Source organism: Aspergillus stella-maris, assembly GCF_047715825.1.
Source record: "Aspergillus stella-maris strain CBS 113639 unplaced genomic scaffold BDV14scaffold_36, whole genome shotgun sequence".
NCBI classification, from domain to species: Eukaryota; Fungi; Ascomycota; class Eurotiomycetes; order Eurotiales; family Aspergillaceae; genus Aspergillus; species Aspergillus stella-maris.
The window spans coordinates 298,247-324,884 of record NW_027396830.1 but is presented as its reverse complement, the minus strand read 5'-3'; the positions used below and the strand labels follow the sequence as shown (position 1 = coordinate 324,884).

Here is a 26,638-nt window from a genome sequence, read left to right as displayed (position 1 = left end):
GTGTCGGAGCATACTGCCGTCCGGCACCGCCTGCCCCTAGGGGTCGACCTCGCTTAGTCATCCATTAGCACCTTAGATAGCTGGCCGTACCGGCCACCCAATAGGAGATCAATCCATCGCTTCCCACATCATGTGGCCGAGGCAGCCCCACTGCCGATCACTTCCGTTCTCAGCCACAGCTTGCGCATCCCTAATTGGGATATCACAGTACATTGCAGGATTCCAGGTCTTCCTGATCGACAACCTCTTAGATCATGACTCACTTCAGAAAGAATCAGAAAGCTTGTTCTGCAAAGGGCTGATCTAGAACTGTCCTGTGTATCCTATTCAGGACCTCTTCAATATGTTTCCCGTGTGAGCGCATCCACGGTACTGCCCGAACCAGACATGACGTGGTGTCAGCTCACCACCATCATCCAATAGATCCTGTACGATTTACAAGATCCGAGTATATCGATGCTTGCGGAATGCCAGTCAGAATATGGCCGTTGACGTCTCGTGGTTGTCATTGTGACAGGTGCACTCGTTGATTATAAGATGAGGTCTTTGTAGCGCTAGAATGTGAGCACAAGCTTTCTGAATCTCCCGAAATCTCTGTATAGGACCCATCATACTTTGCTCGATGTCAGCTTATCCACACCCCCTGCAGGCAATCGGCCAAGCAGTCGGCGCTGCCGGCGGCGATCCCCGGCCCGTGCAGCTGTCGTCCACCTTTCAAGGAGCCAACGATGGCCCGGCCAAGACAGCGGCCAAAATAACCGGTGTCCAGGGCCCTGGGAAACGTGCCGATGATGCACCGTACTTTACCAACAATGAGGCCATCCCATTTCCTGACCCTGCGCATAGCAAGACTGCGGGAGGGCTTCCTTTGATATCCGACGCCTTTCTGCTTCAGAAGCAGCAGCACTTCAACAGGTCGAAGAACCTTGAGCGCATGGTTCATCCTTGTAAGCTGCCCTGAAACTTCTATATTGATGCGTCTGACTGACAATTCCAGGTGGCAGTGGCGCGTTTGGTCATTTTGAAGTCACAAAGGATGTCTCTTCTCTGACCAAGGTATGATGAGTACCTCTATCTAAAGCCATAGGGCTAACATTCCAGGCCCACTTCCTCCGATCACCAGGAATCAAAACTCCGGTGTTTGTACGCTTCTCCACCGTTACCCTAGGTCGAGAGTTCCCTGATCTGGCTCGGAACCCTCGTGGTTTTGCCATGAAATTTTATACGGGAGAGGGTAACTATGATATTGTGGGATTGAACTTCGTATGACTCTAGTATGTTCCCAACTGCTATCACTAATAGAGCCAGCCAATCTTCTTCTGCCGCGATCCTATTCAAGGCCCCGATGTCATCCGCTCGCAGTCTCGCAACCCGCAGAACTTCCTGTTGGATCACAACTCATTGTTTGACTTGTTGGCCAACTCACCTGAAGCGTAGGTAAATCTACCTCGTGTTTGGATCATGCTGACCTTGCAGCAACCATGCCGGATTGATGTTCTTCAGTGACCACGGAACTCCGCAAGGATGGAGAAATAACCACGGCTACGGATGCCACACGTTCAAGTGGTATGTTTCCGAAAGATTTTTGGAAAAAAAAAACATTAACGTCGCAGGGTAAACACGGAAGGAAAGTTCGTCTACATAAAGTACCACTTCCTAGCCGACAATGGCCAGAGACAATTTACCGCGGACGAAGCCCTGCGCTACGGCGGCGAAGACCCCGATTACTCGAAGCGCGACCTTTGGCGTGCAATCGAGAAAGGAGAGGAAATTACCTGGACTGCACACGTCCAGATAATGCAACCTGAGCAAGCTGATCCGACGAAGCTAGGATTCGATCCGTTCGACGTGACGAAAGTCTGGCCGAAGAAGCAATTCCCAGTAGGTCTGTCAACCAGCATAAGGAAGTAGCTAACAAAGAACAGCTCCAAGAATTCGGCAAGCTCACTTTAAACAAAAACCCAGAGAACTTCCACCGAGACGTCGAACAAGCCGCTTTCTCACCGGGCAGTCTCGTTCCAGGAATCGAAGACAGTCCAGACCCCCTCTTGCAGTTCCGTATGTTCTTCTACCGCGACGCTCAGTACCACCGCATTGGAATAAACTTGCACCAGATACCAGGTAGCCTTACCTCCTCCTCCAGATATAAGCTCCCGCTAATATATGCGCAGTAAATTGCCCCTTCATGGCAACCTCGTATTCCTCGCTAAATTTCGACGGCCCTATGCGCGTCGACGCAAACCACGGCATGAACCCGCAATACGTTCCCAATAGCTTCGCGCACAAGTTCCGCCCCGATACAGCGGAGGCACCCTACCAGTTAGCTGACTGTATCGTCTCACGGAAGTCGCACTACTTCCATGAGGGAAAAGACAGCGAGTATACTCAAGCACGGGAATTGTATCACAATGTCATGAGCGCCCGTGCTCGACAGCATTTGCATGATAATACAGCGCGATTGCTCAAGTTAGTTGAGTATACGGAGATTCAGATCCGGTATCTCGCGCAGATCTGGCGCATCGCGCCGGAGTATGCGAGGGGCGTTTATGAGTTACTCCCTGAAAAAGCCTTTGGATTTGATGCTGTTGAGAAGGGAGCAGAGGGCGCGGAATTAGCTGGAAAGGAGGCGAAATTTAGGCCTTCGCTCGAGACTGATAAGCTCGTGGGCAAGTGTCCTGCTATGGCTGTTTACGGGCAGTAACTATGATCAATATATGTGTGTTGAGTTGTCGTATGATTATGATTACGAAGTATAGTTGCAGCTACACGAAGCAGTCAATCAGATCTTGTTGAATAACGTATAGCATAACCATATGTAGTTAAGTGCCTTGACCCCTCTTGAATGCCGAGATAAGCTCATGATAAGCCTTCAAGCCATGACATCTCTCCACATTCACTCCTCCAACGGTGATCTTGATCTTTTAATTCTCCGACACATTCACAATGGACGGACACAGCATAAACTCGAATCCAAACCCAACTTCAAATACAAGAGTTCGCAAAAGAACATCCCTCGCGTGAGTCAAACACCTACCCAGCCCTACTCCCTATCTCACTCCATCTTATCAGCACTGATAAGCTTATTAACCGTGAGATAGATGCGACACCTGCCGCCGCCAAAAAGAGAAATGCGAGGGTGGTCCGCCCTGCTGGCGGTGTCAAAGATTGGGAAGGCAGTGTACTATTCGCGGGTATCCGTTGCCTGTTTCTCATGCGTCCCAGTCTCAGGGTCAATCTGCCCGGCGGTCTCCTGGGCATGCGCACGGACACGGGTATCGGAGTGAGAGTGTGGAGAGGGTAGAAGGGCTTGAGAGAATTGTGAGGTATTTTGTCGGTGATGTATCTCTAGATGGAGAGGGCGTTAGGAGGGTTTTAGAGAGGCTGGGTAGGGGAGGAGGATATCCTGGCCCAGGTGCATCAGGTCAAAACCAAAGTCAAGTTACAGGGCAAACAAACGGCCAGAGTCAGAGTCAGACAGCGAATGTGGACGAGTCATTCGACGTCCAGTTTGTCTCGAGGGAAATTGCGCGTTAGTTTACCTATTGCCTGCCTTGCCTATCTTGCTTTGCTTTGCTTTCCTTTCCCTATGCTGTCATTATCGGCGTTGTTGATTTTTATTCAACGCTGATACCAAACTACCTAGACTGACTCTTCTCTCTCTATCTTCCTCAACATGAAGACTACTCCGGCGAATTCTCACACTGGAACTTTTCACAGAAACTCAGACGGAAGATAAGCCAGATAGATCGGTTCGGTGTATGCCTCCCTTCGACCAAGCTCTATAAGAGCCCATCAATAACAAATTCCACAGGTAAAAGAATACTGGCGTCCAACGCAACTGCAATCAACCTCCTCAACAAACCTAATCTCTCAAACCCTCTCGCACCTCCCACCGCGCCCGATAACCGAGTTCCTCATCGAGATGTTCTTCAAGTATGCCTCTGGGAATCTATTCTATATAGAGGAGGACTGGATTATGCAGCGCGTTGAGAGGGCTTATAACTTGTCAACTGCGACAGTGGAAGGGTTAACGCTGGGCGATATACCCTGGATATGCTCGCTCTTCGCGGTTTTGGCGATCGGGACGCAGGTTGCGCATATGGAGGGGTTCGCTGCGACAGGGAATAACGCCCAAGATTCAAATCCAGATGTTGATCTTGATGCGTGCTCTGAGGACTCGGTTGGGTTGTCGCTATACCATATTGCATGTCGGCTTGTCCCTGATGTCCTTCTCGTTGCGTCGCATGAGAGCGTACAGGCTTTTCTTCTACTGGCGCTGTACGCATTGCCTGTGTCGACGGGTGGACTGTCTTACTCATACCTAGGTATCGCTGTGAAGATGGCGATTCAGAACGGGATGCATAGGAAGTTTGTGGGTGATTGTGAAGAGCGGGTTATTGAAGTCAGGAATAGGGTGTTTTGGACGGCTTGTATGCTTGATAAGTATGCTTCTCCTTACCCATTTTCTTCAATGAGGATGATGTTAACAGTGGTGTAGGAGGATAAGCATTCTACACGGTCGACCGGCGTCAATTGCGAAATCGGATATCAGTGCTGACCTGCCACGGGATACATTGGGGTTCCAGAGACCGGAGTATGGTGATTTTATGGCGTTTATCAGGTTGAGTGAGTGGTTGGGGGATGTTGCGGAGACGTTGTAAGTCTGATCAATGAGTCTATTTTGTTGACATGCTGATAAATGCAGGACTCTCCTAAGGAACTGTCCCAAGAAGTTCATTCCCGAATACATGGGCAGACTCATCCAGCTGCGGACACACATCGACCAGTGGTGGAACTCCCAGGCTTCATCACAGGATATGAGCCCTACCAATACTCTCTTCCGCCAGAACGCACACCTCAAACTGGCTTACCTCTTGATACATATCTACATGGGCCGTCCATTCATGTTTGCATCTGACTCCAGCCAGCCGCAAGCATCTACAGATCCCAACCCAGACGCAGACACAGACCCGAGGAAAACGCTAGTAGGAGGGTGCACGACCGCCGCCCTACAGACGCTATCCACACTATCCACCCTCTCAAACAACATCGGTCTCTGCCGAGCCTCCTACACAGAGTTCAGCTCTTGTCGCGCCGCACTCCTAGTGATCCTCGCAGACCGACTTATCTCGCGGGATCTAGAGCGCTATACCGAGGAACTAGCGCGCGGCATGAATCTCATCCGTGCAATGAGCGGGGGCAGTTCAAACGAAAGTGAGATTTCGTACCTGCAAGCGCTGGATAAAGCCATTTGTGTGGCTGTTGCAGAGTCAGAGGGGAGTAAGGAGAATGAGAATCCTGGAGTGGGGGCTGGAGATAGAAAGGATGGAAGAGATGCGTATGCAAGATTCAAGCATTGGACGAGGGCTGTCAAGGGGGATGGACATGGAGACACTGGTCCTGCTGTATCTGGGCCCGGACATATGTCTGGAAGTGCAAATGGGAATGGGAATGGAAGTGGATATGGAACAGGGTGGATGCCGGACCTTGAACTGTCGTCGTTTAGTCCGTTGTCCTTTATGAATTCTGAGATCAGGATGGGCAGTGAGGATGGGAATGGTACTGCTGGTGGGCTGATGGGGGCCTGGTCTGGCGGCGGGTTTGGGATGGAGGGGGATGTTTTTGCTCCGTTTCATTTTCAGACTGGATGAGCAGGGTATATGCAGGTTCCCGTTTAGAATGCCTATCGAGCCCTTGTCTAATACCCATCGTGGAGGATGATATATTCGTTCGTGGTTTGCAAACTTGGTGACAAGCTCCGGGCTCAGTATCTATCTTCATCCCCGACAGATTGAGAAAGTCCCAAGTGAAAATACCTACTCAGCAGCGGTACTGGACTTTATTATATTATCTGTGTTATCTACATCACGAAGCAGCCTGGTGCGCAATAATCTTCTCCGCCATGCCAGGCAATGTCTCATCCATAACATCCATCTCACCAAACAACTCCGTCAACGGCTCCTTTTCCCAGATCGCAGTGTATGCCCCTTTAAATCTGTATCCCTTATTAGCACAGACCATCCATCATGATCAGAAAACATACCCAGCCCTCTTCGCCGCCGAAACATCCCACATATGCCCCGCCGCAAACCACGGAATCCTCCCCCCATTCTCACTGATCAACTTATCCAACAACGGCCGATAAGCAGCAGGATCCGGCTTCCCCAGCCCATCAGTATCACAGCTCAACAGATCCTCCGCGGGCATATCAACACCCTCCTGAGCAAAGTACCCCCCCACACGCTTAATATCACCAGCCGTAAAGCACCAAACGCGGAACCCGGCATCCCTCAATTTCCTTACGCACTCCTTTGCACCGGGGCGCAATTTCAAATTCGCATACTCGCCCATTATATATTCCAGGTCTCGATCATTCGCGAATTCCCGCGGCTCTTGAATCCCGGCCATCCAGAGCATTCGGTAGAAGAGCGCGCGGAAGACCTCTGCGAAAACGGTGTATTTGCCAGACATGCTAAGGTAGGTGTATTCGCGCTCGGCGACTTCGATCCACGTGTAGCCCAGTAAACTGGGTTTTATGCCTTCTGCGCGGAGACGGGGGCCGAGTTGGGTGTCGATTGCGGCGAAGAGGTGGTCGTAGCCGACTAGGGTGCCGACTACGTCGAAGACGACGTTCTTAGAGGACATGTTCACTTTCGTTTCTGACTTGAGTATGGATATAGAAAAGGGACAGAAAAAGAGAGCATAGAGGTATGCAGACGAGACAGATCTTATCACTTATCAAGAAATTCCCCCGCTATGCGTCTCCAACTTCTGCATATCTACTCCAACAATGTCCATCCGGCGGGAATGCAGATCTCCGGTCCTATCCGGCGGATGACCGGTGATAACAAGCTTGATAAGAGCCTGCCAAGATAGAGGCCAAGATAGGGTTGCCTCTTAGATATGGTAGATACCGGCGGTATATGAAGTATCCCCCCTCAACCCAGGTCATCCAACATCAGACCACCTCCTTACCCTAGCAGTGACAGTGACTATGGGTGACGCTCTGAAAGAACTGCCCCACGAGGGAGTTGAAATGAAAGGGCCCATTAACGCAGAAAATGACATTGAGCGTGTTCAGTCGTCCGGTTCTGAAATCAAGGGGTCTGCTACGACGATTAACCCTGATCATGTGGACGTTGGGTATCATCGGTCCTTGACGAGGCGGAAGGTCATGATGATGACTTTTGGTGCTGGGATTGGGACGGGTCTCTGGGTTGGGACTGGGCAGGCTCTTTATTATGGTATGCTGTTTGACAGTACTGTTGTATGGGGAGGATGTGCTAACGGGTGTAGCTGGCCCTGCGGGTCTTGCGGTGACTTATACGCTTGTTGCGTGGGTGCCCTATTCATCTCAAATTGTCTAGAACTGATTGGAGAATTCAGAATCATTGTCTACGCGCAGTACTCCTCCATCGGTGAAATGACCACGTACATGCCTCTCCACGGTGGCTTCATCCGACAGTGCTCCGAGTTCGTCGACCCGGCATTCGGCTTCGCTATTGGGGTTAATTTCTGGTTTGCTGTGCGCTCTCACACCATTCCATGCCTACCCTCTCTCAATAACCAAGTATACTGATGAAGACAGTGGGTAATGATCATCCCCGCCGAAATAACCGCCGCCGTCTCCGTGCTCCAATTCTGGGAATCAACCAATGCTCTCCCCCTAGCAGCATACATCACAATCTTCCTCGCAACCATGGCCGTCGCGAATATGTTCCATGTTAGGATCTACGGGTACATCGAGTACTACATGTCCTTCATCAAGTGTATTGCTGTTGTGCTCATGATCTGCTTCATGTTCATCATGACCTCTGGTGGAATTGCCGCTACGAATGGCCCGATTATATTCAGCTACTGGAAGAACCCGGGTGCGTTTAATAATGGGATTAAGGGCATTGCGAAGAGTTTTGTGCAGGCTGCGTTTAGTTTTGGGGGTGGTATGTTTTCTTCACTATCTATCCTCGTACGTATACTATTGCTCGGGCTGATATTGTGATTCTGTAGGAGAGCATATCGCCGTTATAGCAGGAGAGGTTGCCTCCCCCAGAAACACAATCAAAAAGACCGTCCGCCCCGTCTTCTGGCGCATGTTTACCTTTTTCGTCGTGAATATCTGGCTTGTCGGCATGTGTGTGCCGTCTAACGATCCGGACTTGATAAACGGCAGCGGTACACTGGGCAGTCCGTTTGTTATTGCGCTGAAACGAGCGGATGTTTGGGGCCTTGCGCACGCAATCAACGGATTTATCTTTCTCAGTGTCATCAGCTGTGGAATTACGAGTGTTTATGTCGCTAGTCGGAGTCTTACTGCCTTGTCAGATCTAGGTATCATCCATGGTATATTCGGGAAGAAGGATAAGGCTGGCCGGCCTTGGGTCTCGACTGCTATTTGCTTGGTTCTTGGTGGTGGGCTCTGCTATCTGAATGTTGATAGCACCGGCTCTGTGGTATATGGGTGGTTTTCCTCACTGGTTCGTACATTCCCTCTTCCATCCAAACCACCTCTGCATACTAACAGCTCTGATAAAAACAGGTCGCAATAGCAACCCTCTTCCAATGGGCCTCAATCTACATAGCCCATCTCCGCTTCCGCACAGGCCTAGTCGCGCAAGGAAAATCCCTCTCCTCGCTTCCCTTCAAGGGGCTCTTAACCCCCTACGCGCAATACTTCAGCCTCCTAATCGTGCTATTCATCTTCGGGTGCGAGTTCTACCTCGCTTGCTTCCCATTCGGCGAAAAGGGCAGCGCGAAGAGTTTCTTTTCGACGTACTTGGCGGCGCCGTTGTTCTTTTTCGATTACTTTGTTTACAAGTGGTGGTTTAAGACGAGGATTGTTAAACCGGCTGACATGGACTTTCGGCCTGCGCTGGTGTTTGATGAGCTTGAGGAGGCGGATAAGGTGTGTAGGGAGGCTGAGAAGGAGGAGGCTAAGAGTAAGCCGTGGATTAAGAGGGTGCAGTATGTGATTTTTGGGTAGATGCGACCTGTTATTCGTCTATAGTATATGACCTGTGACCTGTTGTCTGTATCAGTGGATTACCTAGGTAGTTATGGCCCAGCTGTTGAATAATCCAGTGAACTGTTTATTCAAAGACCATAAGCCAACTCTTGCAACTCAAGAAAATGCCGCAAAAGCCTTTTTATTGAACATTTCATCTGCGTTTTTCAAGTAGATTTGGTGTGCAATGGTTAGTGCCGAGCGGCCTGTATACTTGACCGGGCAGTCTATGCCTGCGTCACATTTTTTTTACAACACACCCGTTTCGATTAATTCCATGCTATACTCCACATTTCAGTAGAGATACTTCAATTCAGGCGAGTAGAAACGGCCAGATAACAAAGATCCCCAGGGTCCCCATCTGCAGCCATATTACAAGGAGTATTTACTCCAACTGCAGATAACCACACATTGCAGATATGCAGATACGCCCTACTCCAACCATCAACTACTCCAAATTACAACAAATCCCACCGGCCATCCGGCGGAAACCACACTTGAGACCGGCGATAAACCGGATCCCCAAAGCACCAGACACCACCCCGCGCCATACAAGAATAGAGTCTGTAAGCGTAGATCAGCAATGTCCAAGATAATCATCGTCATACCAAGACCAACACTCGCTTACCAGATAAGCCTCTATTTCAATCACCCAACAAGTGAGAGAAAATGAAAGAGAAAAAGATGTCAAAACCCACTCTCGCTCCAAACTCAATAACCTCCTTCTGGCGGACTGAGCCCCATGGGCTAGATAATCACCGCTCTACACCTTCTTTACCAGATGAATGCGATATCGCGATTATAGGCGCTGGATACGCGGGTGCATCTGTGGCGCACCATATCCTAAACCAGACTTCTTCCCTACCAGAGGGTGAAAAACCGAGGATTGTGATTCTCGAGGGGAGGGAAGCTTGTTCTGGTGCTACGGGGCGGAATGGTATATTTTCTCTTTCTTCCCGCTATCTTATCATGAAAATAACGTGCTGATATACGTAAACTGGATGCAGGCGGGCACCTCAAACCAGACCCCTACAACCGCATCGCCTCTCTCGCACGCGACCACGGGCTCGACGCGGCGCGGGAAGTCGCCGAGTTTGAGGCTAGGCATGTTGATGCTGTTGCTGAGCTCGTTGAGAAAGAGAATATAGACTGCGATTTGAGCGTTACAGAGGCGCTTGATGTGCATACGAATCCTGAGTATGCGCGAGTTTTAAAAGAGGGGTATGATTTGCTTGTTGAGGGGGGTGTGAGGCCTACGGTTGAGACGGGGTATATCTCTAAGGAAGGGGCTGAGAAGGTATCCAGATGTCTCTATCTAACACCATTCAGAATGGGTTACTGATGAAATGCTTATATAGTTCTCCGGCATCAGAAACGCCGTCGCATGCTTTACATACAAAGCCGCGCACCTCTGGCCGTACAAACTAATTTTGCACCTTTTACAGAAAGCAGTCGACGCAGGGGTGAATCTCCAGACGAATACGCCCGTCTCATCAATTACAAAGACCTCCTCTTCGTCAGAGGAAACATGGACCCTCTCAACCCCCCGCGGCAACATAAAAGCCAAAACAATCATCATCGCTACAAACGGATACACGTCCTCTCTCCTCCCGCAGTATCAAGACGCCATTTCACCGGTGAGAGGAACATGTTCGCGCATCGTTGTACCTCCCTCCCACTATACACTTCATCCTGAATTGCGCTTGACAAATTCCTACATGATTCGGCACAGCGACTGGAATTACGACTACCTGATCCCCCGGTCGGACGGGAGTATAGTCGTTGGCGGCGCGAGACCTGCATTCTACGATCAGAAGGAGAAATGGTTTAATGTCTCTGACGACTCAAAGGTGCTTGAACAGGCTGTCCGGTATTTCGATGGGTATATGCAGCGTACGTTTTGTGGGTGGGAGGGGAGCGGTGCTTATACGGATCGGGTTTGGACGGGGAGTTAGTATTTCTTATCTTTTACCACCTCTTTCCTTAGCCGAATTGTGATCGCTAACGATGTGGGTTTGTGTAGTCATGGGCTACTCAGCCGATAACCTCCCGCACGTCGGCCAAGTCCCTGGTTCAGAAGGGGTGTGGGTTATTGCTGGGTTTACGGGACATGGCATGCCACAGGTTTATCTTTCTGCGGAGGGGCTGGCGAGGATGGTTGTTGGTGGTGTTGGGTTCAAGGAGAGTGGGTTGCCGAGGCTATTTGAGACGGGGAAGGAGAGGTTGGATAGGGCGAGTCAGGAGAGTCAAGTTGCTGGATCTGTTCCTGAGCAGAAACGAGGCAGTGCAAGGCTATAATTGGGATGGAGTACTTATGGTCTTGGAGTGTCTTAGGCAAGGAGTTCGTCGGCAAGAGATGCGTTAGGGAATCAGATAAGAATACGAATAGCCGAGAGCTCGGGGGTAAACTCCTGGTCAGGATTAATGATAGAATCCACTGTGGACAGGCCAAGAAGCCCTGCTCCACAGTCCTACGTGGTGATCTTGCGACGTTGGAGAAGGGAGACTAGTCTGACATCAGCATCAACGTATCTCGCGCCAATTCTACTGCTATTGGGCAGCTTATACAAGCTACACGCAAGGGGTCATCATTTCGATCATTTGTGGCTGTAGAGTGCTGACATCGAGCTCCATGCCTGTTTAGCCGGACGGTACAGAGGTCGGAATAAGGAGAAGTGGACCGCGTCAATCTGGAGAACAGCTTATCATCACCGAATTAGATCTCTCTATATCGCTTATTAAGACCTCCTGAGCTTCATCATCCCCACTGTGGTGTCGACGACATTCTTGTTTGCCGCGCGGACGAGCCCCTTAGCACCGCGACCATGATCCTATTCCGCGTGGCTTTATGGGGCCTGCGTCAGCCTGTTGCATTGGCCGTCATGGCATGCCATTTATCTACCATCGCTCCCTGTCGAGGATGAGTTCGAGTAACGATTGTCCTTGTCCAGCAATGACCCCATGTCTCGTTCGATCTGGGGTTGCCTATCGCGCTGTCGCTTCGAGCCGAGGCTTTCGTTCCTATGGCTTGTTATAGGGAGTGCTGCTGTGAGCGGCCTTTATCTTTTCTACCACTTTGTTGTCCCACAGCTGCAGCGGTTCGACTTTCACAGCAATTTGAGCTGGTATGACCTTGGCGCATACGGTTTCGGGCCCTCACGAGGGTACGTCTCATTCGAGTATGAGTCGCCCGTGGTGCAAATCACAGAAGCGCAGAATGGCACTGGATGCGACCAGCGGTATACCTTCCTTACACCGCGCGGGGATTCTGTCGCGCAGCCGGGCCCGATGATCATGAATGCGCAGGGGGAGCTTGTATGGATGAAGCACAATTGGGAGACAACTCAAGACTTCAAGGTCCAGCAGTACCAGGGGCAAGATTATCTGACCTACTGGGAAGGAAGCCAGATTGATAGCAGGGGCTATGGGTCGTGGTATATGGTATGTCGCTTGGAGTATCTCTTTACGGTAACTGACGTCTCAGCTTGATTCAACATATACCGTTCGCTACGTGATCAACCCGGTCGGAGACTACGGCGGCGACTTGCACGAATTCAACATCACCCCCGACAACACGGCTCTTGTGACGATATACGACCCGACGCTCGCAGATCTCTCTTCAGTCGGTGGTCCGGAGATTGGTTGGCTGCACGACTGTCTTATCCAAGAGATTGACATTGCAACTGGACAGTTGATATTCGAATGGCGGGCATCGGAACATTTCCCTATCAGCAGCACTTTTGAAAAGTTCACAGGAAACACCGGCAAGGAACGAGACTCGGCATTTGACTGGTTCCATATCAACAGTGTCGACAAGGATTCAGAGGGAAATTATATCATTTCTGGTCGGCACTTGCATATGGTCGCCGGTATCTCACAGTATACTGGCGAAATCCTCTGGACACTTGGAGGGAAGACCAACGAGTTTGTGGATCTTTCAGATGGCGAGGCGACCGACTTCTCGTGGCAGCATGACGCTCGCTGGCACGAGGAAAGTAGCATCCTGACGCTGTTCGACAACTCAGCGCATGCGCATGCCGACCCTGACGCCGACAGCCGTGGGATGGTGATCCACCTCGACATTCCCAAGCGCGAGGCAACACTGCTTGCCGATTATTACCATCCCTCTCACATCAAGACGGTATCTCAAGGCAACGTCCAGATTCTGGATTACAGCGGTCGCGTTCTCGTTGGGTGGGGTCACAGCGCGGCATTCAGTCAATTCAGCGCAGACGGTGAACTGGAGTGCAATGTACATTTTGGAGCATCTGCGTTCTTCGACTTTGGCCGCGTGGTTTCTTACCGGATTTTCAAAGGTGAATGGATTGGAAACCCCCAGACTCGGCCCGACGCTGCTGTGGTGGGAGACACGGCATACGTGAGCTGGAACGGAGCGACCGAAGTCACAAGCTGGCGGCTTGAATCGTGGGGTGACGGCAGAGAATCCAACATCCGGTCTCCAGAGGGTGATGCCGTTGTGATAGTCGACACCTTTGCCAAGGTCGGGTTTGAGACGGAAATCGTGCTGCCGGCTGAGCTCGACAATCCCCTTTTCCGATTGGCAGCTTTGGATGCAGATGGAAATGTTCTTGGGGTGACTGACCCTCTACAGCGCGAAGCCGAGTCTTCTGCTATTGACGAAGTGCTTGATGCCGAACACTGGATTGTGGGAATCGCCCTGGTCGCCGGTGCCTGCGGTCTTGTTGCCGCGTTGTCTCGGGTCTGTAGGTTGCGTCGTTCTCAGGGCAGACGACCGTGGCGTTGGAGCGAATATCAACTAGTCGGGTTCGAGCGCGGCGATGGTGCGTCTTCCTGATTTCTGACGGGGAATGTATTCGGAAGGCACGTGCAAGGCTACCGTAGCTCCTTCCTGATTAGGAAGAATGGGTTCCCGGCACATAACGGGGTCTCTTCGATGCATCCCAACCTTGAGGTTTCTCACGCCGACTTTCACCGAGCCATCCACATATTTCCCATGAGCGAAATTCCGCAATGGACTCCTTGAAGCGCACTCCGAAAGACAGCTTCCAGCAAGAAGTCAACTCCTTCTGCCGCACCGTATTCGACCAAGCAGTCGCACAATCCAGCTCAGACTCCAAAGACATCGAGCCAGCTAAGGCAGAAACAAGATCACGATTCCTCGCCATCCTCGAACACCACAACCAGTCTACAATCGCCGATATCCAGTCCGGTCGAACATCGATTGTGAAAGCTGTCTGCGACGAGTTTCCCGAGGCCGGACCTCCTCCGCAATATCTTCTCAACCTCGAGAGACTGTTTGTCCTGGATCAAGCAAACTGTGCATTGTCAGAGCACGCAGAGGGCTTTCGGCAGCTTGCGTCATCTCTTCCTGAACGGCATCGTCCCGTCGCTCTCGGGTACTTTGTCCGCAGCTTGACCGATGGTATGTCTAGACGGATACTGAGGGGGATACTGGCGGCTATGAGATTCAGTGGATTAGTTTGCAGCGTGGATGGCATCATTACAATTGCGGCGGCTATTGAAAAAGAGGACATTGGTCTTACTGGGTCCGGCAAGATGGCTGACACTCTTGCTGCTGATATGTTGTATCTGGTGGATCTTGTCAAGGCTCAGAAGGTGATTATTGATGCTCAGGAGGAACAGCTTACTCGGTTGCGGGCAGCGAGTCCAGATTTCCAGGCGGACAGCGCGTCAGAAACCGTGGATAAACCGTCGCCTCCTTGTCCGGTGAAGGTGAAGAATGCCTCGTCTTGCTGTGCTCAATAGTTGATACAAAGAGACCCGTTACTGTGAGGCGTCTACTGTTTATACTTGATACCCAATTACTCGCCCAGTATATGTATGATTTCTAGCTCTATTGCTATTATCGCATTGTGCGTGGTATCGAACTGTAATGTGCTCATGCTAAACTCAATATTCAAGCGTCTGCTTAATCGCATCATATATCCCTGTAACCAGTTAGCAGGCATCACTCGAAAAACGAAAGAAATACTCACTCGCAACATCCGGAAGAATCAACTTCTCATACGTCAACCCCGTATGCGTATTCCACCCCGCAACCCTCTTAACCGGCGCCTCAAGACTCAAGAATGCCTCCGATTGGATCGTAGCAGCGACCTCCGCACCGACCCCATAATTCATCATACTCTCGTGCACGACGATTGCTCTCCCCGTCTTCTTGACACTCTCCAGCACTGTCTGTCTGTCCCACGGGTATATCGTTCTCAGATCAATAAGTTCCACGCTGACGCCGAGTGCTTTCTCAGCTGCTGCTATGGCCGCCGAGCAGAGGTATAGTGGTTGTCCGTAGGAAACTATCGTGACGTCCTTCCCTTCTTTCAGGATGTCGGCTTTGTTCAGCGGAATTGTGTAGTACTCGCTTGGTACGTGTTCGACGGCCGCACGGTAGAGGACCTTCGGTTCCATGAAGATGACGGGGTTGCGGCTTTCGAAGATAGCTGAGAGGAGGAGGCCTTTTGCTTGGGAGGGGGAGCGAGGCATGACGACTTGGAGGCCGGGGATGTGTGCGAAGAGGGATTCGGGTGATTGCGAGTGGTATCTACCAAAATATATATCAGTCACCCGTGCTAGTAGAACCAGTTTACTGTGAAAGAAAAGGGAGACTTACAAAGCACCATGCCCAACAGCACCGCATGGCATACGGACAACTAACCCACCTACATTCCCACCCGTTGCACCCTCTCTATACCGAAACTTTGCCGCCTCATTGACAATCTGGTCAAAGGCCGGGAAAACATAGTCTGCAAACTGGATCTCCGCAACGGGCTTCATCCCCTCTGCTGCAGCACCAATCGCAAATCCCATTATCCCTTGTTCTGTCAATGGTGTATTGAATACGCGCTCGCTCCCGAATTCAGTCTGTAAATCCATGCTGCACCGGAATACGCCGCCGAACGCAACGTCCTCGCCGAAGAGCATGACTTTGTTGTCTTTTTGGAGGGCCGTGCGGAGAGCGGAGTTTATGGCTTGGTAGAGGTTGAGCGATTTGGATGTTGATGAGGGCGGGAGGTTCAAGCTGGAAGAGAGTGTTGAGGGCGTGTGGTGGAGGAGGGGTGTTGATTTGTAGTCAATAGGGAGGTTGAGGCGAGATGAGGAGGAGGAGGCGGTTGACAAGGCCCGGCTAAGGAGCCGGGGTATGTGATGTTGTCGTAGTATAGAGGCCATTGTGAATATGAAGGTGTGAGGATAGAAGGAAGAGAAGGGATGGTGTTGACTGCTTTATCTCCCCAGATTCCTAAACTCCGACATCATGCGGGGAAGGCCGTGGATAGCCGAGCGGATTTAGTGCCTGAGAAAGATGGCAGTGGATCACCTGATCAGATCTCAGGGACATCACGTGCATCTACAGTCTCTCGGCCAGACTCCGAACAAGAGCGCTTTCAAGACCGAAGCACGAATCATGGACCACCATTTACAATTGCGAGACCGGAATTTCGATCTCGAACGTTGCTAAAAACATGTTTCCATATCGTTCTATCGGTTCTAACCGATCCCTCGTGTTCGCCTATGTACCCGTCTAGAAGCAGAGTCTCGACCCCAGTGGGCCATGCTGCCGCAGCATTCGTCTCCTAACATGCCAACTGCCTTGCCATTATTGGCTTTCAATGGCCTATCTAGCATTTTTGATAGGTTGTTGTTTATCAAGGCAGCTAGCAAGTGCATCGACACTCGAGTGTCGAGACGCTGTGATGCTGGATGTGGGGACAACGTCAACAGGGTAAAGATATTCCCACACGCTGATCCAAGGATCCCTCCGATGCCGCCTGGCCAACCTTTTTATCGCAACTCGTGCCTGGATTTGAAGTGACTCACTTCACCTGTATGTCGTCCCTACTGCCGAGACCGTAATCTTGGAAACCAAGTATGCTGCCTTCATAAGAACGACTTCGATATCACTTAGCGTTTATGGAGCGCGGCGACTCAATTGCAGGCTATGGATCGCCAGCGTGCAGCCGAAAGAGCTCTGCATGATCAGACAAACATCCTTCCACGAACGCAGCTTCTGATCGTTTTTGCCGGTCTAGCAATCTCGTTGCTTATAACCTTCGTCGATCAGAATGGCATCAGCGTCACGCTTCCTAACATTGCCAACGACTTGGAGGCGCAAAATACCATCTCCTGGGCTGGTACCTCGTCATTGATCGCCAATACCACCTTTACAGTTCTATATGGTCGTCTGTCTGATATTTTCGGCCGCAAGGTCATTTACCTCTCAGCACTCGTTCTCCTTGCCATATCCGATGTGCTGTGCGGTGTCTCGGTTGATCCCGCCATGTTCTACGTCTTTCGGGGAATCGCCGGTATAGCAGGTGGAGGCGTTACTTCCTTGACAATGATTATTGTATCTGATATCGTGACATTGCAACAACGTGGCAAGTATCAAGGCATTCTGGGTGCGGCCATGGGCTTGGGAAACATCATCGGACCATTCGTCGGCGCTGCCTTCATCATGAAGTCGACCTGGAGAGGGTTCTTTTGGCTTATAGCTCCACTGGCTGCTATTTCGGCAGTAGTGGGTTACTTCCTGATCCCGAACACGCACAAAAGGGACAGTCTTTCTGCCAGTGTGAAGCGCATCGACCACTGGGGAATTTTGGCGTCGTCTGCCGCCGTCATACTCCTGCTCATTCCCATATCCGGGGGTGGATCCTACTTTGAGTGGGATTCTGCACTGGTTATTAGCATGCTCACTATTGGCTGTTGCGCGATGGTTGCATTTGTTTTAATCGAATGGAAAGTTGCCGCTCTTCCAATGCTCCCAGGTAGGAGATGCTCGATCGTCGATGTGTCGCAAGCTGACATTTTCTAGTCGTCTTGTTTAAGAACAAGGTTATATGTGCATTGTTCCTCCAAACATTCCTTCTAGGAGGCGTCTATCAAGCCTATCTCTACTACCTGCCTCTGTACTACCAGAATGCCCGCGGCTGGAGCCCGATTGTATCAGCTGCCTTGACATGCCCGATGATGGTCTGTCATTCTCTTACGTCCATCACATCGGGTCAGTACATTTCGCGCCGTAAGCGGTATGGCGAACTGATTTGGTTCGGTTTCGGCATGTGGACGCTGTGAGTAATTTCAGCATCTGTTGAGACTTCACCGTGCTAAACATTGCAGTGGCGCCGGTCTGATGATTCGCTTCAATCGAACAACGAGCCCGGCCGTTATCGCCGTCACAGTGGGAATCGCAGGCGTCGGGATAGGAAGCACCTTCCAACCCACAATGATAGCCTGCCAGGCCCATTGCACCAAATCCCAGCGCGCCGTCGTGATATCCGATCGAAATTTCTTCCGTTGTCTCGGCGGTGCAGTTGGGCTTGCCGTGTCTGCTGCTGTTCTTCAGGCCGTTCTCCGATCGAACCTACCGGAGGGATACAAGAACCTTTCTCATTCAACATACTCGCTTCCATCACGGGATGGAATATCCGACGTAGAGTGGATTTCAATTCTTGATGCCTATGTGGCGGCATCTAGGGCGATCTTTATCCTACAGGTTCCGCTCATCGGCGCTTGCTTTCTACTGTGTGTCTTTATTCGGGATCGGGGGCTGGAGAGACCCAAGGACCCGGACGAGGAGCAGCAAAATGATGGACAGTTTCAACCAAAGGAAAAACAGGCGTCCGATGCCCAGCCTGTGAGTGGTATTGATCAGGAAAAGAAAAAATCAGGCGACCCGCCGCCAGATGCTTGAAATTTCAACTCAAGGGATGCTCCGTTTGCTTCGTTCTAGCCTTCCCGCGCCCCTCGTGGAAACAACAATTCATTTATAGAGCAACACAAACCAATGAATATAGTGCAGTATAGGTATCATCTACACATCTGTAGCGAGGGACGAACGGCACATCACGGTTGGCCAAGAACCGCATTGCCATGCAGGTAGATTCCCCGCCATTCCCCAATAGGAAGCATCCGGCGACAACTATACTCCGGTCTGTGTACGACAAGCCAGGACCGGCCAAGGTCTTTCCAAACCTTAGTATGCCTGGCTTTGATGCTTGAACACTGAGATCTTAAGGAAACCCCACTCAAGGATGCATTGCCTTGTCTGACGTAGTCTACCTCGGCGCGCATCCCCGCATCCAAAGCCGACCCCTCTTTATCTTCCATATAACCAGCGCTGTCCAGACAGAAATCTGCTCGAGCACCAATACTGAGGTCCATAGATCTATAAAATATATTCACAGCGCGCCATGACAGAATCAGTCAAGCCCCCCTGCTACGTCTCCGGGACCGCATTTATAACCGGCGGCGCCTCAGGTACGATCGACCCACCAGCAGGAATAGCAACCGCTAACCACACCAGGAATCGGCAAATCCGTAGCCCATCTCTTTGCGAAGAATGGCATCGAGAATCTTGCTCTCGCCGACGTCAGCATATCTAATCTTGAAGCAGTCCATGCTAAGTTCACCTCTGCCTACCCGAACATCAAAATAGAGACATTCACAGTCGACGTAACAAAGGAAGATCAAATCGCAGCGGCCGTACAATCTACCGCCGAGAAATTTGGCCGGATTGATATCTCGATCCATGGAGCGGGGATCAGTGGCCCCTTAAGCGGGACGCATGATCTGGAACTACAGGGGTGGCAAGCTGTCATTGATGTTAACCAGACGGGAGTCATGCTTTGCGACAAGTGGGTTGTGAAGCAGATGTTGACGCAGGAGTTTGTCACCATCATTCCCCTGGGTTTTAAAATGCTGATGAGTTGAAACAAGGTTACGACCTGGATATGAGGGGCGCGGTATCATAGTCAATATTGCATCCATGTTTGGCGTCAAAGCCTCGCCTGGGTCGATGGGAGCTGTCGCGTATGCTGCGTCAAAACACGGTACGTTAACTTCTAGAAATACTTTACCTACCTAAGGTCCTGCTAACACATACATATCCTTTAATAGCTGTGGTAGCGATATCGAAAGTGGTATGTAACCTTCCCTCGCCAACATTTTCAATGAATATGTGCCCTTCAATCCAAATGAATTAGTACCATATCTGATAAAGACAGGATGCAAAAACCTACGCGGACCACGGAATCCGCATTAATGCCATTTGCCCCGGGTAGGCCTCACCTCGCCAAGGACCATGCTCAATAAGTTCCAAAGACAGGCCGCTAATGTACCATGCCAGCTACGTCGACACCCCCCTCATCCAAAAAGGCCTCGAAACCGGCGCGCTAGCTGCGGAAATTGAGAAGACGCCTCTGAAAAGGCCTGCTAGGCCCGAGGAGATTGCGGATGCGGTGCTGTTTCTGAGCTCGAGAATGAGCAGTTATATGTGTGCTGCGGCGTTGGTTGTTGATGGGGGGTACACTGCTTGATATTGAGTATGCGTATTTAGGAAAGCTCGGCGTTCAGAGCGAACTCGAGGACTATTCCATGCCTGGGGCCATGACAGCCTCTTCCGCTGTTGCCAGTTCAGTAGCAGGTCGCTCCTTTCTATTGCTAATCCACCGGCCGCCCAGTACAAGTAGCCCATATCAGACAACTGCGATGAATGGTCGCTTTTTTCTCATACGACGGGGCTTACAGCATCCTTTGACCGGCCTGCAAGCTCCTTCCCATTATCCACCTACTATGTCCTGCTGCTGATGTTTGACTTTTCTCGTAAGAATTTATCGCTCTTTTGACTATCCCGTGTTGTTTTCGGGCTCTAGAGCTTATATCTGATTGATCGCATTACAAAGTCCCTTCTCGCGGGACAATATGCTAGTCGAAACTTTGACAACATCGCAATGAATTCATTATCAACTCCTAAATACAACAAACCCCAGAAAGACATAACCCAACCCTAAAGCCACTGACTGACCTCATCCCCAGCAGCACATTCCTCCTCCTCACCATTGAACCGGGCCCGTCTCCTCCTATACCTCCTGCTTGCAAACCCACCATTCCCACCAGGCGCACCCAACGCCAACCTCTTCGCAACCTCATTTGCATCAAACAGGCTAACCAGCTTCCTCTTACCGCTTCGACCCTCTGCGTTTGTTGACTTGCACAGATTGTACATGTCCCGCTCTGTCCAGTTCTTTCGCTCGATGACCTGTTCGTCTTCGCGCTTGCTGAAGTCCTTTGGTGATTTGCCTAGGATTCCGCAGGAGTGCAGATCGCGGAAGTTTCGTGAGGGTGCGGACGGAGGGTCAGAGGTCATTTTGCCGATCCATTTGTTCTCTGCTAATTCGGCGGGTGTAGTACCGACTGCGTTTTCGCGGTGGAGGAGGTCTGGACGGCGGGAGAGGAAGAGTTGCAGTGGTAGACCGTGCTGGGCATTGACCGCGTTGTGAAGGACTGTGTTGCCTGAACCGTCGAGGAGCTCGAGGTGCTTTTGGCCTGGCTGTGTGTTGTCCGCGAGGTCGAGGAGGAGAGATAAGTCTTTTGTTGCTATGGCGTCAACGAGGCCGGAGTGGTACTTGGTGGCCATCCAGAGGGCTAGGGGGGTGAGAGAGCCGGGGTTGGCGGAGCATCGCTCGATGAGCATCGAGGGGACAAGGCGTGGGTCGATAAGACTCAGCATTGTGTCCAGGCATGCGTCCTTGGGGGTCACTATCGAGTTAAGCGCGAGGTGCACCAGGTTCATGCCGTCCTTTGCGCGGACGGTCTGGTTTGCGCCGGCTTCAAGGATGGTTCGTGCAAAGGTGGCTTTGTGTGTTTGGAATGTTATCGCCAGAGGAGTGTAGTCATCAAGGGACTTGACCTCGAGGTATTGAGGGTGAGTGGCGGCGAGATACTTTATAAGACGATGAGAAGCCTCGGTTTGCGGCGCGAGGACAGCGCAGTGTAGGACCAGGTCGCCTGTAACATGGTCAGTACAAAAGAGAAAAACGTATAAAAGACGGGAGAACTAACGCCTCGAATCCAACCACTCCAAAATCGACTGCTCCAATCCCTTCTTCGACATGGCAAGCTTCTTCAACCGCGCGTCCTTGCGATGCGCCTTCGCGAACTCAGTATAGTACCGTCCCGGCGCAGTACTCAAGAACCACTCAACAACCTCCAAACTCCCCTCTTTCGCAGCAAGAAGCAACGGCGGATTCATATCCATCGCCTGCGTTACAGGCTGGCCTCCACCCCTAGCAGCCCAGTCTGCGCGCTTCTTGCCATGGACAGAGAGACCCTGGTAGTACTTTGGTTTCTCCTTCATTTCGACGCCGCTGTTCGCGGCTAACTTGTCGAGCGGAAGACCAGCGCCCGTACGCTTGATCATTTCCTCTAGACACCGGATACGGCCGAGGCGGATGGCCATGATGAAGTCGCTGTGGGGGAGTGTGTATATTGTTGACTGGTTGTCTTGCTGGTCTTCTTTCTTTCGGGCCATGAGCTCCTGACCGAGCGTAATGAGGAGCTTGAGGAGTTCGACGTCGTCCATCCAAATAGCATACTCCATTAGGTCGTCAAGGCTCGACTTGCCGTCGTCAGGACGTTCAGACTTCCTCAGGAAGGGCCCAATACTGCATCTTCCCAGCAAGACTGTTTGAGGCGAGATCTTGCTCTCGACGGCATTCTTGACCTCCCCGATATTATCGACTGTGAACTGCGCGTCGATGACGTGCGTATCAAGCTGAATATCGTCTGATCCTGCATCAGAGTACATATCGTCGTCGCTATCGACATCCGTCATGATTCTGTACCGAGTATTATTGGGCTTTTCATTCGGCTTGTACTGCGTGATAGCAATAGCAAGGATAGTTTTAGCAGCTTCGATATGCCGACGGAGAATGGCAAGTGTGAAGGCCGTGAAGTTGCGCGTATCCAGGACGCCGATTTCGAGGGGTGCAAATGCCTTGTCGGGGCCCCAGTTTGTGAGTGTTAGGGACTTGATTGTGTCGATGTCGCCGGCCCAGGCTGCTTCGAATCTATCAAAGTGTTAGTAGTGATTTCGTGATATGGGAGGGAAACATACAGCTTGATATACCCCTCCGTCATCTCATCAGTGCAGTTCATGGCGCGGAACACAAACCGAACCTTCCACGGCTCCGCGTCAACCATACTATTATGATGGTTATAATGATGGTTATACCGATTCTGATTCGCAGGGGGGTCAACATCAGGATGTAACTCCTTGAACGTCTTCGCGCCCCTCGCTAACAAATCAGCCTCGAGAACTTCGTACTCTGCGCGCAATATATCAATAGCAGCCTGCTTTTGTGTGAGACCCTCGCCGTTCTTCTTCTCCTGTACTTCCTCGGCGTAATTCTTCTCGTGCTGCGCTTGCTCTCTGCGCTTCTGCTTCAGTTGCGCTTTCGCAACCCACATTTGATATGACCCGTCCTTGAAGGAGGAAAGGTAAGCCGTATCATCAGGGTTTAGTAGATTCTTCGGTTTCTCAACGTTGATTCTCTCCCCGTTATACTTCCTCAATACCTCCAGTTTCTTCTGCACGTAGTTCAGCAGCGACGAATCACTCATACTACCCCGCGACCAATGGTCATGAACAACCTTATACCCATCCGGAGTAAGCGTATTCGGGTCCGCCCCCCGAGCAAGCAATTCGCTCGCGACAGCAGGCATATCCTGCACGATAGCAAGAATAACAGGCTGCGTAATGTTCGTCTGCCAGTTCTTCTTGCGCTCGTCCATCGAGACGCTCCTGCTCCCCCAGTGTGTTCCGGCCTCCATTGTCTCCGCGGCCTTAATGTACTCTTCTATCTGGATGGATGGGTGCGCGCCCATATCGAGCAGGGTCGTGATCTTCTTGCGGTCTTTGACGGTTATAGCGTGCGTGAGTGGTGATTCTGCGCTGAAGCTGTAGTGCGATCCTTGTGTTGAGAGGTGGTTTATTGCCCTTGACACACCGGGACTGTCGTGCTGCGCGTAGACTTCCAGGAGATCAGGGTGGCCGTAGTGAGAGAGGTAATGCAATGCAGTCTTGTGGTTCATGTCTCCTTGCGCGGGGGATGCCCCAACCTGCAGGAGTTTCTCGGTCATTGCCTTTGCGGCGTCCTTCGGTAAGCGCATTGCGAGGACGAGGGAGAGGATTGCGGCGCGGGGGGCGTTTCGGTAGGAATGGACGAGTTTCACGGGGAGGAGGGCGTCCGCACCGAAGGAGGTGACTAGTTCTTCGACGACGTCGATGTGCCCGTTTAGGATCGCGAGGTGCAGGGGGGAGGTCTTGTTGTCCCAGGATTGGACGTTGATGTCGTAGATGTCTGGGTCTTGGTCGTTTGTGTCTTCGGGCACAGCGGATTGGGATTGCTCTTCTGCTTCGTTCTTGGTGATCTTGACGAAGGAACCTGTTGTGTGGGAGTGGGCGTATTTGTCGTTGTCGTCGTCGTTGTCGTCATCCGAGTCCGAGAGTTTGTCGATCATCTCTGCGTCGCTGTCTTCCTCTTGCGAGGTATTACCTTTCTCGGCTTTGAGGGCTTCTTTGCGAGCGTCTTCCTTTCGGGACTCCTCTTCTTCATTCTGTTCGCTCTTTGTTAGGAGGATTCGGACGATTTCGACGCTGCCTCGTGCGGCCGCTAGATGCAGGGCTGTTCGTCCGTCCGCAACTCGAGCAATCATGCGGGCTCCCTTGTCCACCAGAATCTGTACGATTTCAGGCGTGGAAGTCATGCACGCCAGATGAAGCGGTGTCCGGCCGGTATGGTCACGGCGGTTGACGTCGATCTCGCCCTGATTGAGCCAGCGCTGGACGTCTTCGAGGTCGTTTTCGACGATTGCTTGACAGAGACCTTCTGTGTTGCCGACGTATGCCATTTCTATATCCATTAGTATCCTATCTCATCAAGGACGTAAAGGTATAGTTACATACCAGTCCAATCGGTGTCCGTGATAGGATTGAAACTGCCAATCTCCTGTCGACCCGGGTTGTCGCTGATGAATGAGATATCACCGGAGATATAGATCTTGCTCTCTTCGGCCGCGACCTCTTCTTCCTCGGGTGTGCTTGGCTTAGGACAGTATCCGCAACAATCGTGCATCACGTCGCTTGCGCTGCCGAAGAATGCAGGGTGTCGGTGGAGATTGACTTCGCGGTCCTTGGGCTTGTTCCATTCGGCGTTGAGGAGGAGGTCCTTGGTGTAGAGCAGCTTTTCGATCTTGCGAGCGTGGAATTTGACTCCGTAAGGGATTGTCTAGATGGGCAGTTAGTACATTTGACTCGACAATTGATGAGGATGGCATACAAAAGTATGGTAATCCGATACTTCATCCTCTTCAACCCACTCTGCAACTTCATCCTGCCAATCATTCTTGATGTTCCCATGCAATGTTGGCCGGTAGTACGTGTGCACTGGAGGCCGTCCACGTTCCTTGCGACGCTGCGCGAGGTACTGATCGCGATCAGAGGACTTTGGAAGTTTCTCAAGCACAAGGAGGCGTGCAAGTCCAACTGTTCTGGTGAAGCTGCGCTCGAAGACGGACTATTCTGATTAGACCTGGTTTCGTTTCAATGCGATCAACTTACTGGGTCAATCCGGGAGCGATCCAAGTCCGGCCAGAAGACTTCAAATCCGCGGTGCGAGTACTTGGACAGACGGTTCTCATAGGAAGGTGATCGGCGAGTCAGGTCGACTTGGTTGACTTGAGTCATGTACGCGCCAACGGCACGCGGGGCAAGATACACTTGTTTTCCGTCATATGCAGCGCAGGAACAATCGACGTCAAAACCTGTCAAGATCTCTGCAATTGATTTGTATCGACGCAGGACGATCTGGACATGGCGCGTCGGATACTGTGAGACAATTGTGATAGCGTTCTTGGTGCGAATAGTCGATACCTCCGTCAGGATAGAGTCTCTAATGCACCGCTCAATCTGCTTGATCTTCTCAATGGCTTGTTCCTCAGTCAACCCATAGAGAAACAAATCGACGTCAGATGCAGGCGCAAACTCCTCGTGGTAGAACTGCCGCATCCCACGCTTAGAGTCGCTGTACTTCTCAGGCACAGGCAGGATGGAAGTCGCCACCGCACTTCCCGCAGCAACGACATTATTCCAGTCAAGGTCACTGAGGGAACTCTCTGAGAAGATGTTGAAGTGCGTCTGAAACGCCTTGATATTCGAAACAACAGCGGGAGAACCATTGGTCTTGCGGTGCTCGTCTTTCAGGGGCATCAGATACTTGGTCTTGGTTTCGTCAGATTCCAATGCTAGGTTGCGGGCTCGGATGCGCAGGTCTGTAGAGCCATTGGCATCGAAGAGTGGGACGACGTTGACTAGACCGTTTGCAATTGCTGGATGGCTTGGTTCTTGGGCGTATATCTTGCGGAGGACTGCGTCGTACTCGTTGTATGGCTTCACCAGATCCCGGATTGGAGTGTCTGGGTGGGCGTTGACATATTGGAGGAATTGGGAGTGTTGTGCGGGGAGGGGGGGAAGAGAAGTCATGATGAAATTGTACAAAAGGGGTATAATTGAACAATCAAAGATTGAGATTGAGATTGAGATGGACATGAAATTAAAGTTGGCGGCGGATCCAATGTTTATACAGACGCCAAGCAATACTCCTAAGCAGGCAGCACTAGGCAAGGGTCCTTGATGCCTCAGATCTCAGGCAGAAACTAGGCAGAGATCTAGGCACAACACATCACGTGCCAGGCACAGCGCTTATGCCTAGTCATATGACGTCATGTTCCACCGCATGACACTGCCATGTGCTTGGGAAGCCGGGCCATGGTTCAAATGGATCCCAGTGACCTGATTCA

General features: G+C 51.4%; 10 protein-coding genes across 10 annotated transcripts; 7 read left to right on the top strand and 3 right to left on the bottom strand.

Moving 5' to 3' along the window:
- Positions 1–622: 622 nt before the first annotated feature.
- Positions 623–2,701, top strand: BDV14DRAFT_201339 (catalase; the record flags this gene model as incomplete). The annotated part of the gene is made up of 8 exons (XM_073773739.1): positions 623–947; positions 998–1,056; positions 1,102–1,263; positions 1,309–1,433; positions 1,477–1,566; positions 1,614–1,881; positions 1,926–2,121; positions 2,172–2,701. The coding sequence occupies 8 exons, from the start codon at positions 623–625 to the stop codon at positions 2,699–2,701; spliced, it is 1,755 nt and encodes a 584-aa protein (XP_073627050.1).
- Positions 2,702–2,943: 242 nt separating this feature from the next.
- Positions 2,944–5,577, top strand: BDV14DRAFT_209601 (Zn(II)2Cys6 transcription factor; the record flags this gene model as incomplete). The annotated part of the gene is made up of 9 exons (XM_073775684.1): positions 2,944–3,017; positions 3,099–3,191; positions 3,223–3,272; positions 3,302–3,529; positions 3,680–3,756; positions 3,812–4,443; positions 4,499–4,657; positions 4,706–5,505; positions 5,537–5,577. The coding sequence occupies 9 exons, from the start codon at positions 2,944–2,946 to the stop codon at positions 5,575–5,577; spliced, it is 2,154 nt and encodes a 717-aa protein (XP_073627049.1).
- A 288-nt stretch (positions 5,578–5,865) lies between these two features.
- On the bottom strand, positions 5,866–6,895 carry BDV14DRAFT_209599 (HAD-like domain-containing protein; the record flags this gene model as incomplete). The annotated part of the gene is made up of 2 exons (XM_073775683.1): positions 6,044–6,895; positions 5,866–5,995 (listed from the first exon to the last, which is right to left on the bottom strand). The coding sequence occupies exons 1-2, from the start codon at positions 6,643–6,645 to the stop codon at positions 5,866–5,868; spliced, it is 732 nt and encodes a 243-aa protein (XP_073627048.1). The 5' UTR covers positions 6,646–6,895.
- A 2,790-nt stretch (positions 6,896–9,685) lies between these two features.
- On the top strand, positions 9,686–11,299 carry BDV14DRAFT_201335 (NAD(P)/FAD-dependent oxidoreductase; the record flags this gene model as incomplete). Its single annotated transcript, XM_073773738.1, has 4 exons — positions 9,686–9,938; positions 10,009–10,298; positions 10,360–10,951; positions 11,025–11,299. 4 exons carry the CDS (start codon positions 9,686–9,688, stop codon positions 11,297–11,299), a joined length of 1,410 nt encoding a protein of 469 aa, XP_073627047.1.
- A 663-nt stretch (positions 11,300–11,962) lies between these two features.
- Positions 11,963–14,252, top strand: BDV14DRAFT_209597 (arylsulfotransferase family protein; the record flags this gene model as incomplete). Its single annotated transcript, XM_073775682.1, has 2 exons — positions 11,963–12,442; positions 12,486–14,252. The coding sequence occupies 2 exons, from the start codon at positions 11,963–11,965 to the stop codon at positions 13,815–13,817; spliced, it is 1,812 nt and encodes a 603-aa protein (XP_073627046.1). The 3' UTR covers positions 13,818–14,252.
- BDV14DRAFT_201333 (uncharacterized protein) lies at positions 13,994–14,749 on the top strand (the record flags this gene model as incomplete). Its single annotated transcript, XM_073773737.1, has 1 exon — positions 13,994–14,749. The coding sequence occupies one exon, from the start codon at positions 13,994–13,996 to the stop codon at positions 14,747–14,749; it is 756 nt and encodes a 251-aa protein (XP_073627045.1).
- A 74-nt stretch (positions 14,750–14,823) lies between these two features.
- On the bottom strand, positions 14,824–16,241 carry BDV14DRAFT_80779 (alpha-ketoacid dehydrogenase subunit beta). Its single transcript, XM_073777572.1, has 3 exons — positions 15,612–16,241; positions 14,980–15,542; positions 14,824–14,931 (listed from the first exon to the last, which is right to left on the bottom strand). The coding sequence occupies exons 1-3, from the start codon at positions 16,166–16,168 to the stop codon at positions 14,894–14,896; spliced, it is 1,158 nt and encodes a 385-aa protein (XP_073627044.1). The 5' UTR covers positions 16,169–16,241; the 3' UTR covers positions 14,824–14,893.
- Positions 16,242–16,757: 516 nt separating this feature from the next.
- On the top strand, positions 16,758–18,771 carry BDV14DRAFT_80768 (major facilitator superfamily domain-containing protein). Its single transcript, XM_073777571.1, has 3 exons — positions 16,758–17,766; positions 17,814–18,069; positions 18,119–18,771. Exons 1-3 carry the CDS (start codon positions 16,938–16,940, stop codon positions 18,690–18,692), a joined length of 1,659 nt encoding a protein of 552 aa, XP_073627043.1. The 5' UTR covers positions 16,758–16,937; the 3' UTR covers positions 18,693–18,771.
- Positions 18,772–19,013: 242 nt separating this feature from the next.
- BDV14DRAFT_80760 (SDR family NAD(P)-dependent oxidoreductase) lies at positions 19,014–20,541 on the top strand. Its single transcript, XM_073777570.1, has 6 exons — positions 19,014–19,258; positions 19,305–19,665; positions 19,718–19,830; positions 19,898–19,920; positions 20,005–20,057; positions 20,127–20,541. The coding sequence occupies exons 1-6, from the start codon at positions 19,192–19,194 to the stop codon at positions 20,314–20,316; spliced, it is 807 nt and encodes a 268-aa protein (XP_073627042.1). The 5' UTR covers positions 19,014–19,191; the 3' UTR covers positions 20,317–20,541.
- Positions 20,542–20,746: 205 nt separating this feature from the next.
- BDV14DRAFT_80756 (ankyrin repeat protein) lies at positions 20,747–26,373 on the bottom strand. The gene is made up of 6 exons (XM_073777569.1): positions 25,401–26,373; positions 25,120–25,356; positions 24,747–25,068; positions 22,896–24,693; positions 21,842–22,848; positions 20,747–21,787 (listed from the first exon to the last, which is right to left on the bottom strand). The coding sequence occupies exons 1-6, from the start codon at positions 26,319–26,321 to the stop codon at positions 20,787–20,789; spliced, it is 5,286 nt and encodes a 1,761-aa protein (XP_073627041.1). The 5' UTR covers positions 26,322–26,373; the 3' UTR covers positions 20,747–20,786.
- Between the last annotated feature and the right edge of the window lie 265 nt (positions 26,374–26,638).